This window comes from Anarhichas minor, unplaced genomic scaffold (genome assembly GCF_050575085.1).
Source record: "Anarhichas minor isolate MPS153535 unplaced genomic scaffold, ASM5057508v1 ptg000017l, whole genome shotgun sequence".
NCBI lineage: Eukaryota > Metazoa > Chordata > Actinopteri > Perciformes > Anarhichadidae > Anarhichas > Anarhichas minor.
In genome coordinates this window covers 15,135,709-15,152,486 of record NW_027466463.1, presented here as the reverse complement: position 1 = coordinate 15,152,486, position 16,778 = coordinate 15,135,709, and the positions used below count along the sequence as shown (strand labels likewise).

General features: G+C 42.0%; 1 protein-coding gene across 1 annotated transcript in view; it reads left to right on the top strand.

Annotated features, from left to right (window-relative positions):
• The window catches only part of adamts14 (ADAM metallopeptidase with thrombospondin type 1 motif, 14), a 30,452-nt gene extending 13,674 nt beyond the window's left edge, over positions 1-16,778 (top strand). Inside the window, exons 5-22 of the mRNA XM_076092829.1 lie at positions 2,729-2,812; positions 4,132-4,288; positions 6,567-6,672; positions 8,688-8,831; positions 9,013-9,145; positions 9,462-9,575; positions 9,759-9,907; positions 10,680-10,852; positions 11,071-11,204; positions 11,528-11,651; positions 12,586-12,666; positions 13,892-14,055; positions 14,146-14,311; positions 14,594-14,726; positions 14,887-15,094; positions 15,240-15,369; positions 16,015-16,122; positions 16,213-16,778. Of these exons, the coding sequence (XP_075948944.1) occupies positions 2,729-2,812; positions 4,132-4,288; positions 6,567-6,672; positions 8,688-8,831; positions 9,013-9,145; positions 9,462-9,575; positions 9,759-9,907; positions 10,680-10,852; positions 11,071-11,204; positions 11,528-11,651; positions 12,586-12,666; positions 13,892-14,055; positions 14,146-14,311; positions 14,594-14,726; positions 14,887-15,094; positions 15,240-15,369; positions 16,015-16,122; positions 16,213-16,778 (2,874 nt within the window). The remainder of the gene's footprint in view (positions 1-2,728; positions 2,813-4,131; positions 4,289-6,566; positions 6,673-8,687; positions 8,832-9,012; positions 9,146-9,461; positions 9,576-9,758; positions 9,908-10,679; positions 10,853-11,070; positions 11,205-11,527; positions 11,652-12,585; positions 12,667-13,891; positions 14,056-14,145; positions 14,312-14,593; positions 14,727-14,886; positions 15,095-15,239; positions 15,370-16,014; positions 16,123-16,212) is intronic.

The window sequence follows — 16,778 nt, the reverse complement described above, 5'->3', positions numbered from 1 at the left end:
TGCTCCGTGGCTGCAGAATGTGTAGTACCACCTGGAGAAACTCTCCCTGAGGGATTGATTACTGAACATCCTGTCTGCGCAAAGCCAAGGTGACTGCTGAGGTGCCTGCTGCACAATGGCTGTGTTGTTTGAGCGTGGACCAGGTTTCGTCCACGTCGGTGTGATGCTGTACACAAGCCAGGGACACCTAGCGCCTGTAGCCCACAGCTGCTATTCTCATTTTCAGCCACAACAGTCCAATTCCAGCCCTCTGTGTGCTCCTCCTGGTTTTGTAATTATCCCAGTATACGTTGGTTTGGAGGACCCACCAAAACATTTATTTTAAAGGCTGAATGCGAGTGAGCTGAATTAGTCCCAAGTAAAGAAAAATATGCAAATTCAGTATTTATGAAAGTCGTCATAGAACTTTTATGATGATATTTTTTGGACGTTTTCCTATTTTTTCGACAGCTTCTCTGTTTCGGGTCCAACATAAACACACGTATATAGGTCAGTATAGACCAGTTTAGGAATTTGAGCTTGTAACAAATCTGCGAGAATTTGGGGTCACTGTTGAGGGCAATTCAACACGTGCACACTTATTGTTAGTGTGCCATTGGTCAAGCTGCCGTGTGCAAATGGTGGCACACGTGCCTAAAGTTGCCTACCCTTGGTTTATACATAATTTTGGCTTTACAGATGGGTGGCTTTCTCTGTAATTCTGCAGATATGTGCATATGCTGTCTCTTGTGTCAGGATTGTAATTTTCATGAAGCAAATTGATACTTGCAGGACTTCTTTGCATATGCAGCTGGAGAGATTAAAGCTCATGGATATAAATAACATCCCAGCTTTTCAGTGCCTCTGCTGAAGCATTAATGAAAACGTCAAACTTCACCTCAGGGCTCTTGTGAATTTCAAAGTGTCGAGCAACACCCACTAATTGTAGACCTTTGATAGATCAGTGTTATTGACAGGCTGAGGCGTGATTTACCTAAAAGTGATACTGACAAAACCGGGATCGGTTTCATCTTTCACCAGCATTGCAAAACATTGAAAATATTTTTTTAGCTTGCATAGTAAAAGAAAAGTACAATAAACTCTTCAAAAATAACAGAATAATATGTAATAAAAAGTAGTAAACTGAGGCAACTAAAACGTCGCATGATTTTGGGTTGAAAGTACCGAGGCGAACCATAAAAGTAATTGTTAAAGTAATGGAAAATACCTCAAAAACAAGTCAAACAAGTCAAAGTAGTTCCATTTATGCCCACTCAGTGCCTGAGTCTCTCTATTAAAGTGGCATCATCAGGGTATCGAAGGCTGCACTTAAGCCCAGTGTTATTACAAAAGTGTGTTCAAAAATCGGATGGATATTCTTCCCTTTAACTGTTTCTAACAGTTGCTTGGCAACTGCCTTTTTGACAATTTTTGACACAAATGGTATTTTGGAAATCGGGTGCGAGTCAAGGGAAAGTCTTTCTCAAAAGAAGGCTGGATACATGCCTGTCATGGACCAAACCAAAAGAGAAACTCGTTAACATTGCCAGGAGACCCATAGGAAATGGCTCAGAAAACTCTTTAAAGAGTTGTCATGGTAGAAAGTTGAGATTAGAGGCGGACAGATTGGACACAAATCGCTTAGGGAAACAGGGATTGGGGGCTTTTTTTTATCTAATTAACAAAGCTGTTTTAAAACTTGAGCTGCAGAGGGGGATGGATTAGGTTGTTGATTGTATTACAAATACATCTTACATTGTGCTTTTTAGCAGCAACTAACTTTATACATCAATAGGAAAACGTTTCCTCCAGCAAAATAATATTACAGTTCAGTCGATCTAACTCCATGAAAAAAAAGTTTCAGACTAGCTGCTATGAGTGTGTTTGTTATCAAAAAGTCAGAAAAAAATATGATAAAGATTGTGATAAATTTTGTTGCAAAAATAATTTTCCATGCTTGTAACGTGAATTATAATGTTAAATTTATGTCACACGCAGTGTTGAATCACGTGCCTTAAAATGCCAGTTGTAAACATACGTTTCCTCCCAGTAACAAGTTCAGTGGTGAAATGTGAGGGTGTTTTGTGGAGCTAAATGACTCCATGTTTACCAATCGAGAGTTGCCCGGTTTGTTATTCAGAATCCATAACCAACATGTCCCAACTAGATGACTTTCTGATTTATGGAAAAAGACATATCCACCCCTCATTTTCCCTCTGAACTATTATTCATCAACCGCAAAGCGAAGCAGTTGATTGACTTCGTGGGGCCCCTGAGGCGTGCGGACATGTTGCGACCATTTGGTGAAAATAACACTGGGAAATTGGACTTGGGATTTGAATGGCATCCTAGCTTGGCCCAGGGTTAAGCATCTACATACCACAGCATTATTATAAAGCCAAATAGCAGCCGACACACTTCTGGGTCAGGCTTGTTTGCCATTGCATAAGAACAGTGGTTTTATTGGATGGTTGCCAATGTCTAAACGTATTTCGTAATTACACTAAGCTTTTTTGTAAAAGACGCAAAAAAACAACAACTCACGGTTAGACGGCCTGCTGCCGCAAAGCTGTACCTCAGAAATAAACTCTGTAGATGCAGCGTTATTCCAGCATTTGAAGAATGATCTAGTTTTCATTTGTAGTCCGAGTAGTATTGACTAATCACATCAACCTCTGAGTCACCTTCCCTCATCGTTGTTTCTTTCATCCCTTAGACCAGTGACAGATAATGTTTCCTTTCCTTTCAGGTTGATGAAATCTACCATGACGAATCTTTGGGAACCAACATCAATGTTGTCCTCGTCCGCATGATAATGGTCGGGTACCGACAGGTGAGCTATGTCACACGTTGCTTTTATCTTCTACGTATGCAAATATATTTTCAAACAGCTTTCCGAGGCAAGACATCTTGTGCATCTGAGGCTTTGTTCCGAGACATATTTTAAAATATAAAGATTGCTGTAAATGTGTAGCTGGAGCCAGCGGGCAATTAGCTTAGTGTGAAGACTAAAAACAGGGTGAAACAGTTAGCCTGTCACCTATGTCACCTTTCATGTATTTGGATGTTAGCAGGCTGCAAATGATGTAGTAAGGAGGTATAGTTATGCTATAAATGATGTGCATGGTGACAGACAGCCTTTTAATCTTCATAAGTGGCTGATGCTGCCTGGATTCTGGGCAATTTGCACGTTACTTCTTTTGTCTGGTTGCCAAAGCAGAGATTTGCTGTTTACACAGCACCAATTAGATGAGCTTGAACGTGTTGAATGTGTCACCAGCACACACTGCGAGAAGAAAGACAAATGTTTTGCCTGTCCATCTGTATGTACCCTCTGGTGTGAGCTGTGTTGTAGTCAGTCACCACACTATTTCATCCTCGACTGAGTCCTCTGCAGTTGGAGTTCAATGCCAGTTTGAGGGGGGAAAAAAAAAAAAAACTGGTGGTTTTTTTATGTTGCAAATCTGGCGTGCGAGACACATTGAGCAGAGGAAGAAGCAAGATCTGCTCTCTTTGTCTTTAGGAATTTAATTAAGAGCAGAGGTCCTTTAGAGCAGTCATTCCAAAAGACTGGTCCGGGGCCCACAGAAATACTATTCACGCAAATATCCCGACCTGGCAGGAGATTGTAATAGGGCTGCCAAATAAAGTACTTCAAATGTCTTTTTATTCAACATTTAAATCTGCAGTGCACTTTTGAGCTGCATGAAGGAGCCTGAGTGTTCGTATTGTTCTGATAATTGTGGCCTTCTTATAACATTGTATCTAACATGAAAGGCTAGAGTACATTCTGTTCGTTTTACCGATGAGAGATCTGTTATCTCAGCCTAAATGCATTCATACAGTTAAACATGTGTACATGTTTTCAATAACACAATGCCTTTATCAAACAGTATTGTTGTATTACTTATTCAAGATAGTATAATGTGATGCGGGAATGGAAGTAAATCTGGAACGTCAGGTCAGGCTCTTCTTTATAGATAAAGGCCTATTGTGAATTGTGTTGTGATGATTTGTCATTTTTAAAAAGTGGGACCCCAGAAACGAGTTTGGGAAACACTGCTTTACTGAATCGATGAGCTGAGCTATTACCATTTCAGTTCACAGTTTGAGTGATAAAACGTTTATGCTGTTTTTTGTTTTCTTTAACAGTCCATAAGCCTGATCGAGCGCGGCAACCCATCCCGCAGCCTGGAGCAGGTGTGTCGATGGGCCAACACGCAGCAGCGCCGCGACCCCGACCACGCCGAGTACCACGATCATGCCATCTTCCTCACAAGGCAAGATTTTGGTCCCGCAGGTATGCAAGGTACTGTATTTTTCTCGATCGAGGACTGTGCAGACTGAGTGCTGATATCTGCTTCCATTCACAAATGGGTTTGGCTTCGAGTCTTGCCCAGGTAAGGTCAATGAAAACTTAAAAGCGGAGGCTGCCGCTGAGGTTACGAACCCAATTTGACCTCACGGGAAAAAACAATACTGAGTAGCTTTCCAACACCTTGCTGACTCGACATTTTCGCCACCCTGGATATGAAAATTTTGACTGATATTGTTCAGGAAGGTTTTTGGCATGTAGAGAAAAAACAGAAATGTTTGTTAGTTATTTATTTAAACTAGCTGTTGTTTCTAACCCGTCCACTCAATCCTAATAACACATGTATGCAATGATTTGGAGGAGTTTTATACCATACATGTTCATGTCGGTTCAGCATATGTCTCATGCTGTATTCTTTCTTTTCAGCCCTTCAAAACAAACGTTGAAGCGAGCCTCCTAACTTTCAGAGAAACTTAGTCCAGAATGAACAAACATCCTCTGTGCTCAAGTTCAATATCTTGCATTGACCTGTGGATATTTTTAACTTTCTGAAGCACACGTGTCATGTTTAGAGGACAACCCGAGGCTACCTGGTTTGCTTGTCGCACCTCTGGACGTTGCTATAGCTGCCGTTGTGTTGTGTTCATAACAAGTCCAGTTTCTCTGGCGCCCTGCACTGTGTTTGGCTGGACCCGGTGCCGTGCCTCAGGGTCACAAGCCGACATCACACTCTCTTGTCAAAGCTTAACTGTGAGATGGTAGATTCTATATCCAAATACAGATACTGTGGCTGTGGGATAAATAGAAGAACAAAAAAAAATCCATTCAGTTTGTGGAGCAGCTGAGAAGCGAATGAACTGAAGGATTGTTTGTTTGCCGCATTTACAAATACACTGCAATCAAATCTTGTGAATGATTTCAAGTGTTTTTGATCCGCTCTCCTGGCCTGCGGATTTAATTTTCCAGGCAGTGTGTTCAGTGTTTGAGTTTATCAAGCAGATGACAGAGACCACCTCTCTCCTCACTCATGGCATCAGCAGTGAGAAACACATTTTTGACCCCTAGCTGCTGCCGCTGCTGCACCTTTTCGCTTCAATGTGCAAAGCCTCCCTTCATGGGAATGTAATCTGCATTCTCACGAATTCCTCTTGTCTGCCTTTCAGATAAAAGGTCACGCTCCACAACTGCTTTCATGTTTCGCTAATTTATTTTACTTTTCTTTTTTTTGACATTTATGAAAAGAAACATCATCTGGATCAAAAACTGGCCATAATGGACATCATCATGTTCACACTGCAGCAAAAAGAAAAAGAAAAGAACGCTGCTATAACTGACTTACTGCAGACGTTTTCCAACACCACCAAAATAACCTTTTTGATGCTTTTTAAGACACTTCATCACCGGCTTGTCTGTCTGCTGCATTCTCTGCTTTTTACCTGCATGCCAAAAAAAAAAGGTCTTCTGATGGTCAGAAAGCATGGAAATGATCTGAAAGCCGCCAAAAGCGGACGAGCGTGCTTCTGAACCAAACCAAAAACGCGCTATTCACTGCACACCTCTTGATCGAGTTATGTTTAATGTTTGTGCTTTGCTTCAAGGTCTGGTAAACACTGTGTGAAATGTTGTGATGCCGGAGCAGATGTAAACTGGGTAACGATTTCCGACCTTCACGTTTACTTCGGGACTTTCTTTTTGTAAAGTGGGGAGATGCTCAATATCCAAGCCTTCACATCCCCACAAACTGCTTAAACTCTCTGTAATATATGCCGTCCATTAGCACTAAGCAAGTTGCTGTTAAAGTGTTTTTTTTTTTGTATTGCCGACAAGGCTTCAGTATTTGAATTTGGCGAAAGATACACTTTAGTATCAATGAATGGCATCTGGCTCTGAATGCAGACTTACTGAAAACATTACTGACACTGTTACCCTGCATTGTACAGATATTTCCCTTTAGTGACTCCATTTAGTTCAACTTAAAGAATTTGTTTTTACTATTTTTGAGAATGTTACTGCCTAATCACAATCAATAGCGGTGCACACATACAGACACATAGGTTTATCATTGAAAGAGACGTTCAAAGTAATCGTCACAGCCTGTTTTCTAACATGTACTTATGTACTTAGCTCCAGAGTGAGAGACCATCACAAGGACTGCAATCACATCTTATGTAGCTCTAATTTTCTACCATGATCTTCAGCCGTGCATGACAATGTCACAACCTTCATCCTGGTGCTTGATTATTAGGGCTGTGTGGTCTTTTCTGTCGCTCAGGTTACGCTCCAGTTACAGGGATGTGCCACCCACTGAGGAGCTGCACCCTGAACCACGAGGACGGCTTCTCCTCCGCCTTTGTGGTCGCTCATGAAACTGGCCACGTGTGAGTAATAGCGTGACGATGAAAGGACCAGCAGGGTCTCGCAGGATCTTACAGCATCCAATCAAGCTGATAGCTTTGCATGCTAACTGTAGTCGGTAACCTTTAATGGGGCTTTGCTGTCTTAGCAAGACTCTGCGCGTGCATGCAGGTACTCAGCCAAGCAAGATAAGCTTCTTCAGCCTTGCTATTAGAAAAACAAAGCACGAAATAAATGTGTCAATGTCTTGTATACTTTATAAGGTACACCTGTATATTCTAACACACCTGTTGGACCATAAATTCTACTTTTATGAGGCCCTTTAATGCTTTTTTGTCACTGTAATAGAGGTGTTAATTCAATTATATGTTTTGACATTCAGGTAAGTTAGTGGTGTTGTACTGGACTGCATTATATTGACTGGTCTTTCTAATGTTTTTACCCACTCATCTATGTAAATAGAAAGGACAAAAAATAGGAAACACCCTGATTTAACCTGATTTAAGCTGATTTCCCAAAATATCAAGCTATTTACTTAAGATAAGCACATTACTTGGGTATTTACTTACTTTCCACCTCTGTCCAACTCTGTGGCTCCTTATTATTTAAGCTTAGTGTAGCGACAGGCTGCATCCACTCTATGAACTTGTGAAGCTTAAGTTGAACTCATTAGCAGCCTCTGCCTGTGTCCATAAGCCAGAGTTATCATGTTTAATTAATTTCAATAAAATGTATTTTGTACAGCCCAAAATCACAAATTGTCCTTAGAGGGCTTTACAACCTGCACACATACGACATCCTCCTTTAACTACCGGTCCGTTTCACACAGACTTCCTCTCTCCTCTAATGGGGCTCTAAAGAGCAATGAAGTAATGTCTGTGAACTGCGCCACCCGCTGCGGCACGAACATCGAACAAGTGGCCAGACTTAATAGACTGCCACATCGCACAAAAGAACAGAGAAAAAGGTCACTAACCCCTTCATCTTTGGACTAACTCACTGATTGAATGCATCACTTTCAAACTGGACGACGGCAACACTGTAGTACAAGTATATCAAAAAAGACTGAAGATAATTAAGAGATACTGGACATTTTATAGCTTATAAAATAGCTTAAAAACAATCAGTAAATACATTTAGTTATACAGTTAACAGAACATTGTACAGCGTTTCCGTGGTTTTTTACAAGTGTCTCTTTACAGCAGTCATAATGGGTTAAAGCCACGGCCTTATAATGGGCCACAGCTTCATTTTACATTAGTACATGACCTCTATAGGTATATGCACCTACCTTTTTAGCACATTTCATCATGTATTAATACATTTTACCCAGCCAATCTTCATCTTGCATAAGAACGTGACCTGTTTTTCTCTTACTAAAGCCTATACTGATTGAAATACTGCCTCTAATAAACAGCTCAGGTTTGGTGTGGAGGTCCTCACTCCAAGCAAAGCTTTCACACCAGCCATCAATAGATTTGAGAGACATTTAAGCCAAAGTTCACATCCTTACAAATACTGTCGCGTAAAAAGCAGGCAGCTTTAGACACTTTGTATTTGACAAATAGGGCATCTACTCTACTTAAATGTTTTTGCTTTCTCCTTGAAATGTAGCTTCAGTTTGTTTACGGCACTTCAAAGGTTCATATATAGTAAGTCAAAGAACCCCAACAAGACAAAACAAGAAAATTACATAAGAAGAAATGTTACTAAAGAAAAAGAAGACAAAATGTAACATGTTATTATAGTAATCATTTCTGCCAATGCATTGACTTGTCTAGTTGGCAACTAGCAGGTTGCTCCCCAGTGATACATTTCCGAACCATCACTGAATATCTCTGTTTTTATCAAAGAGAAAATATTTAAATTATTACAATGTCATTGTTTTTAGAGTGAAGCCAACTTGCAATACTTTACAGACAATACTGCATTCACACATTTTGATCGGCACTCAATAAGTATTTGAGTTTGTCTCTTGGCCTTTATTTCTCCCATATTTCTCACTCTCCTGCTCAATAAACTATTTTTCTCACATCAGGCTTGGCATGGAGCACGACGGCCAGGGGAATCGTTGTGCTGATGAGACCAGTATGGGCAGCATCATGGCACCACTTGTCCAAGCAGCTTTCCACCGCTATCACTGGTCACGTTGCAGCAAGCAGGAGCTCAATCGATACATCCAGTACGTTCTGTTTATCCCGCCCCATCACTTCAAATGTTCTACACATATTGGTTGTAGGCTGCAGATCTTTTGTGTGTTATTGATTTTTTTGTTGTTGTTGTACAACTATCTCCTCATGTGGTCTATTCTCCAAATATCCCACATGCAGTATATAACTCTATTGTTCTAATCTTTTCTTCAGCTCCTATGACTGCCTGCTGGATGATCCCTTTGAACACAAGTGGCCCAAGCTTCCTGAGCTCCCTGGGATAAATTATTCTATGGACGAGCAGTGCCGCTTTGATTTTGGTGTTGGCTATAAAATGTGCACCGCTGTAAGTCCTTCACACGTGTGTAATCTACAACATATTAATTAATTGATTTTAACTATCCCCTTGAGTAAGCAGTAATCCGTATTTATAAACCGATGAAGACAACTGGTTGTGTGTTTACACATGAAAAGAATACATTGAGACACAAGAATGTGCCTCTCACAGGAATTCACAACACAAATTTGATTTATTCCAGTGTGATAACAATTACAGTAAGGTTGGAGTTTCCACATGCAGCATGAAACAGTTCAATGAATTAGTCTGTTGGGCATTTACAGAAACAATAACTGAAGCTCAAAATTGCTGTTTTCTCATTTAGTTTCGAACATACGACCCTTGCAAGCAACTGTGGTGCAGTCATCCCGACAACCAGTACTTTTGTAAAACCAAAAAAGGTCCTCCGGTGGATGGAACAGAGTGTGCACCAGGAAAGGTGGGAAATCTCTCTGAATCAGCTTTGAATTGTTGTAATTTTGTTTTTGTACCGTTGAGCCCTCTGGAGTAAAGAAGTAGAGAGAAAACCCAAAAGCCTGAAATGGTTCCAAATTGTCATTCGTCTGGATCTTTCTACCTCCCTTTTTTTCTGTCTTTACTTCTTTCTTTGTCATATTTTTAGTGGTGCTTCAAGGGTCATTGCATTTGGAGATCCAGCCAGGAGCCTCAGGGCCACGATGGGAGTTGGGGCTCCTGGTCAAAGTTCAGCTCTTGCTCCAGAACATGTGGAGGTGGAGTTCGCTCCCGCAGCAGACAGTGCAACAACCCTCCGTAAGTGCTGTGGCAGGCGAGGAAAAGAGAACACACTGAAACAAAATCATCTGCTCTTTCAGTGGCTAAACAGTTTAAATGTGCTCTCAGTGTGTTCATCCAACAGATGAAGACACGCCGTTTAAAGTGTGACAGCAGAGCTGGAGAGAAGGGACCGTTTTTTAATCCAGCACTGGCTTTGATTAAGTTTGCTTAAACAAAAAAACGCGACTTAAAGGTGTTCAAGAGCGTGAGCTACTGAATGTATACCTCTGCCAATATGTTAGTGTTTATATTAAGTATTACGTGATGACATTTTTGCTTCATTCACAGCACATTTTTTAGTTTTACTTACTTATTATGATGCTTTTTTCACTATTCTGATCGATGATGGCCTGTAAGAACAAAATGTTCAATCATCTTATCATTCTAGTACGATTAAAATACTGTTTTATTTTTTTAAATGTCAGTTTTTTCTTATCCAGTCTCCAGCTTCCTATAAAATTCAAAAGAACCAAATTCATTAACTAACACAGCCCCTCCTGACCTCCTCCTAAAAAGGCAGGTGTCTCATAAGGATATGGAAGGAGAAGCATCAATCATTATAAAATATATGGCATATAAGTAGATTAAGAGAGTAGATAATGGATCAAAAGGGTAATTGTAGTGTAATTTACTTTGTTCCATCTCATTGCGTTCAGATACTTTTAAATCCAGCTTTCCTTCAAAACCTCCTACCAAGAAGGACAATCTTTGGATCTTTGGTAATATCATGCTTCTTGTCATTTATCAGGCCTGCCTATGGAGGACGAGATTGTCCCGGCTCTGCTTTTGACTACCAGATGTGCAACACGGAGGAGTGTGCTGGTCCTTATGAGGACTTCCGTGCTCAGCAGTGCATCCAGAGGAGCAACAAATACCACAAAAACATCAAGCACACCTGGCTACCGTACGAGCACCCAGATGGTAAGTCTGTACAGAGCGAAGCAAAGCTGGCTCTCTCGTTGTGAGGTTTTCCTTTGAATTTTTCTGGAAACGCAACAAGAGGACAGTTTTGCAGGAGCAACTGCTCCCACGCATATTTAGATTCAGGTGGGTGTTATCTCTCCTCTGTGTCCTGCTGAAGATATTTGCATGAACCAAGGTGTGTGTGTGTGTGTGTGTGTGTGTATTTGGGTTTTCAGAGGCCCGGAAATGTGAGATGAGCTGCAAGTCAAAGGAAACTGGAGAGGTGGTGTTCATGAACCAGGTGATGCACGATGGGACCCGCTGCAGCTACTCAGAGCCCCTCAGCGTGTGCGCCCGAGGAGAGTGTCTGGTACGTCTAAACTAAAACTACATGCAGTTTGTAGTTTCAATGTCTGCTTAACTCTTTCTAACACAAACACACACAGGCATTATTTTCTCTCCGTATTCACCTTGGACATAAAGTTGAGACTTTTATTGTTGCAGACCGACCGCTCCTTGTTTTGGCTACATTCCTGTTATGTCTGGATTTGTTTCCAATATGCATCATGTTAAACCTCTGAACCAGATGCGCGCAGCGTTTTCCCATGGCATCATTTTAACCTCAGCCTGCATTAAAGTCAGGCGCAGCATTGCCCTGATTTGATTGACTGTCTTTGCTATTCCCCCTCACAGCACGTAGGCTGCGACAAGGAGGTCGGCTCTTACAAACAAGAGGACAAATGTGGAGTGTGTGAGGGCGACAACTCCCACTGTCGCACCGTGAAGCTGACACTCACCAAGACGCCCAAAAAGAATGGTAATTATCAGCTACGTGGGCAGGCCAGTGCTGAAATCAGCAACTCCGCTTATTATATGAGCTGACATAATATAAAGGGTAACTTCGGTATTTTTCCAACCTGGATGCTATTTTCCCATGTTTATTCATTCCATGTTCATGTGTCTAAGTAACTAATGGTGGCAACAATTTTAGAAGTCGTCCAGTATTGAGGGACAGCGCTGCAAAACAAGCTGCGAGGGAAAGTGAGCAGTGTTGATGTCACGTTGTGTTCACCAAAAGCTTGTTTTTTGCCACCGACTCAGGCTCGGCTGGTTATTATAAATATCTGACAGCGTTATGGAAAGGGCCCTACAGAGAAATAAAACGTATTCTCACCTTTTGCTTGACCCGGTTGAGCGGCCATCGAATTCTAAGACCTCATCTGCATTGTCAGAATAATTAAAATATTCAGCCATGACATTGAAGATCTTTTAAATAACGCTAAGCCAAGCTTTCTGTACTCTGCCCAGCCGTTCACGCTGTGTGTCATCTTGCAAGATTTAAGAACTTGCCTTCTCCTTGAGCTATACTCTTTCCCAAATGTCAGACATTTATATAAATCCTAGCCTGTCATGGCAAAAAGAAGCACTTTTTAGTGGACGTAAATGGTGGTGCCAGCTTGCCCCAATAGATTACATTGCTGCTGCTGTCTAGAGCGCTCTCGCTCAATACTGGACCAATTCCAGAAATTTCTATAGTTATTAGTCAGTTCCAGTTACCTATTAAAATGAAAATAACTAATCCAGAGGCCTTCAACCCATCTTCCCTTTCATCTATGTTTGACCACACAGCCGGTAACCAAAACAAAGGATCAAAACTTTCTGTCTCGATTCATAAATAATTGGCTGCTATTACAGCCCAGAATGAGCTCCTGCTCCCAGCTGAACTGTTCCGTGTCCCTTTGTCTTGTTAGGAATGCTGAAAATGTTCGACATCCCAATAGGAGCCCGCCACATTGTTATCGAGGAGAATGAGACGTCCCCTCATATAATTGGTGAGTTTGTCACACATCTTTTTCACACGATGCTATTGGTGCCTAGTAACGTTGAGTTGGTTTGTGAATAAGAGCAGTATTTTCCTAATTTTACATATGTCTTGTTTGTGTGTGAGCATGTTTTTGTGTTTATGACCACATCACATGATTGTAATTGCTGCGTCTCTTACCTCGTAAGAACAGCTGTGTAACTTCATTGCCTGGTACAGACCAGAGCACAGGGTCACCAAGTTCAACTTCTCTGCTCAATAAAGAAGAACATTAAAAGGTTCAGTTCACCCAAATCACAAAAATATATAAACAGTTTGTTGTTTGAGATATCTGACCAGGGCTTCCTTGGAAAAGAGATTTCTGCCACCAGTCCAACGCAATGGATTACAATCATGATAAAGAGCATATTTGACACTCAAAAGATAGATTTTTAGTTGAGTATTCCTTTAAGAGATTAAACCGAATGCCAGAATATAAGGCCATACATAATTAACATACAATATGTGTAGCCAGAAGGGACACCCCCCCTGTGGTGTTTGTGTTTTTGTTCCACAGAATTGTCTGTTTTACACTAAAAATGTTGTCAAAATCACTCACCCTTCTATCCACATTTATATAACAATTCCCTTTCCCTGAAGCATACAAAAACAGTTTCTCCATCCATCCATTTTCCTCCGCTTATCCGGGGTCGGGTCGCGGTGGCAACAGGCCAAGCAGGCTGTTTCTCCAGTTTCTGGAAACAGTTTCTGTTTCTGCGAATGCTTTATCTTTAAATGCAATTTGCTGTAGAAAGCAATATGTCATAAGTAATGAGACCGGAACTCTAAAAGGTTTTCACGCATGAGAAGGAGTGACAGACTCATGTTGTTCATCTTGGAATAGCTCTCTGTACGACTGACGATGGTGAGTCGGGATCACGGCGGCATCCAGCCCAAACCCTTCCTCTCCTCTTTACTCCACTCATTTCCTCTCTGGATTGTATTAGCTCATGGGAAGAAGAGATGACACACAACTTGAAGTAATTACCGTTGGCTAGCCACAGCGCAAAACATCTCAAAATACATACTGGCCCGTTCCCTGCTTAAAGGAAAATCTTCGATGTTGTTTGGCAGGGGGGGAGGGGTTCATCAAGAATTTCTGTTACATTTTTTAGATTTTAGCTAAAAACTTACATGATGTGCACACATTCTTTCCCACCACACACGTATAATCGTTTTTTGCTCATTACTGACAGCTGTGAAGAATCAAGTTACTGGGAACTTTATACTGAATGCAAAAAGTGAAGACGCTGAAACAAAGACCATCATCGAGAATGGTTTACAGTGGGAGTATTCTCTCGATGGTGCGAAGGAGATCCTGAAAACGACTGGTCCTCTGCATGAAGGCATTGTAGTGCTGGTGAGTGTTACTTGAACAGGATCACCACTCTTTACTTTTTCCCTTTTCCTGAGTTTCATTGTTTTTCTAATTAACTTCCCTTTGTTGCAGGTCATTCCCCAGGAAGAAGACACAAAGATAAGCCTGACATATAAGTATATCATACACGAGGACCTGTTACCGCTTATTACCAACAACAATGTCCTTCTGGCTGAACTAGACACATACGAGTGGGCACTGAAGAGCTGGTCTCAGTGCTCCAAACCCTGCGGGGGAGGTCAGTGAGTGCACGGTACATATATGTATAACAAAGCAATTAAAGCTGCACATTGTTACCTGGCGTGTGCCGAGAAAACTGCAATAATGAAGATATTCTGGTGTTTTTATCAACATGTTATTATTGGTCAACAGTGGACAAAGTCACTGAGTTATTCATAGAAAATTAATTGACAACAGGTTTGATAATAATAATAATTATTGGTATTTAAGATGTCAGATTCTGATATATGTCTGTATAATCTTGCTGGAAGATTAAGTCTGTACACTTTCCATCTTTCAGGCATACAGTACACTAAATATGGCTGCAGGAGGAAGAGCGACAGCCGTTTGGTACATCGAAACTTTTGTGAAACCAGCAAAAAGCCCAAACCCATCCGCAAACGCTGCAATGTCCAAGAGTGCAGCCAGCCCACGTAAGTGCCTTCCAGCTAAAGATGTTATTATTTCAATAGCTAGAGTAGCATTAAAAGTGGTAATAATGGCTTCAGCTCCATCTGTCCACCCTGAAATAGAATGTGAGTAATTGCTGTGTGGCAAGAAACCTTTTTTCAAAAGAGCCTGCTGTGCTGACAGGTGGGTGGTGGAAGAGTGGAGTCCCTGCAGTAAGACCTGCGGGAAGCTCGGCTACCAGACCAGGGTGGTGCAGTGCATGCAGGCGCTCCACAACGGCACCAACAGGCCCATCCACAGCAAACACTGCGCCGAGGATCGGCTGGACACGAGGAGGGCCTGTAACCACACCACATGCCCCGCCCAGTGGAGGACAGGGGCGTGGTCTCAGGTGAGTTAGCAAGCTGCATTCGCTCTTTTTAAGTTCAAACTTCTAAGATTTTCAAAGTGGTAATTTAGGCATTCCCTCATCTCACATTAAGTTGTTTGTGTCTATGTGTGTGTGTGTGTGTGTGTGTGTGTTGGTGGTGTCACAGTGCTCAGTGACCTGTGGCGAAGGGATTCAGCAAAGGCAGGTGGTTTGCAAGGCCAGTGACAACACCATCGGAGAATGTGAGGGCGAGAAGCCGGAAACAGTCCTCATTTGCAAACTAATTTCTTGTCCAGGTAAGATCCAAATATACTTGTAATGAGGGAACAATATTCATCAATTTACCAGTTTGATTCCTGTCTTACAACCACTGTTGGAGAAACTGCCTCGGCCTGACCAAGTCATTTCCTTGTTTCTATGGATGCAGAAATCCATATTTTCTTATGAAGAACTTGTGGGTGGTCGGCGTCTACTGCATCAACCATATTAAGTCATATTCGCCTTGGGAAGCCAGCTACATAAACATTATGTGATTGACTACGTTTTTCAAGTTTGAATGATGAACCCACCAGCTGCTCTAACTACACTTTCTGTCTTTAATGTCCTCGAAGGATAAAGAACCTTTTGAATACCTCATAGACACTGTCTAAACTGAGATAAATGTCAGCTTCTGCAGCTTTTTTCATTTTGCTTCCTGTTAAAAGATGTTAGAGCCAGCAATGTGTTTCTGTGTCCCGGCACAGTGGAAAATGGAGTGTTTTTTTGTCAAAAACACAAAGATGTCGAGGTTGTGCCGAACCAAGCTTGACTACAGGTTTCCAAAAAGACGGCTCTGTTTTCTTAAAGGAGCAAGAGGTTGTCAAGAGCTTTTCTTGGGTTTCGTGGCTGCTGTTTAATGTCACATTTAGGAATATTTCTTTGCCTCATTTTGTCCTCCACAGGACAGCCAGGGTCTCCTCTCACCGTTGGAATAATGGGAAACTCCACAATAAAAGACGAAGCAGTGCACCAAAGGGCTCCTGAAAACCCTGTCCACAAAATTTCTTCAAGTAGGTCAATATGTAATTCTGTTTGATCAAAATGAACAAATCTTTTATTTGAATCACCTTGGTGATGTCCTCTCCCCTCTTATCTACTAGATGAGCCATGTCTTGGGGATAAATCCATTTTCTGTCAAATGGAGGTTCTTGCCCGATATTGTTCCATCCCTGGATATAATAAGCTTTGCTGCGAGTCTTGCAACAAGAAAGAAAACCTCGGCACACATCCTCCTGACCTCCAAAACACCCAAGTGGCCTCAGTCGAACCTGACACCTCCGTTCCTTCTCACCATGCATTACCCAAGGCTTCACTACCCGCTACGACCCAGAGCACGCCGCAAACCACTAAAGCTATCGTCAGGCGGCTTCGCTCTACCGCCCCGGTGCCAACCACCGCCGCCGCTGCTGAAGCCTCGCCATCCACAGGTGCTGCTCTGCCCCAGGGTCCGACCAGCGACTCCCTCCTCACAGCTGGGAAAGGTGACTCAGACCCAGGGCCTCTTCTACCTCCAGGGCCTCCACGGCCCTCAGCAGACTCCAGTGGAGGTGCCTCTAAAGAGCACAGTCCAAACAGCACTTTAGGCCCAGTCGCTGCCAGGTCAAGAAGGGACAATTTAGGATCCGAGAGGGACTCGAGTCACAGAACCCTGTCAGCTCAGCAATGA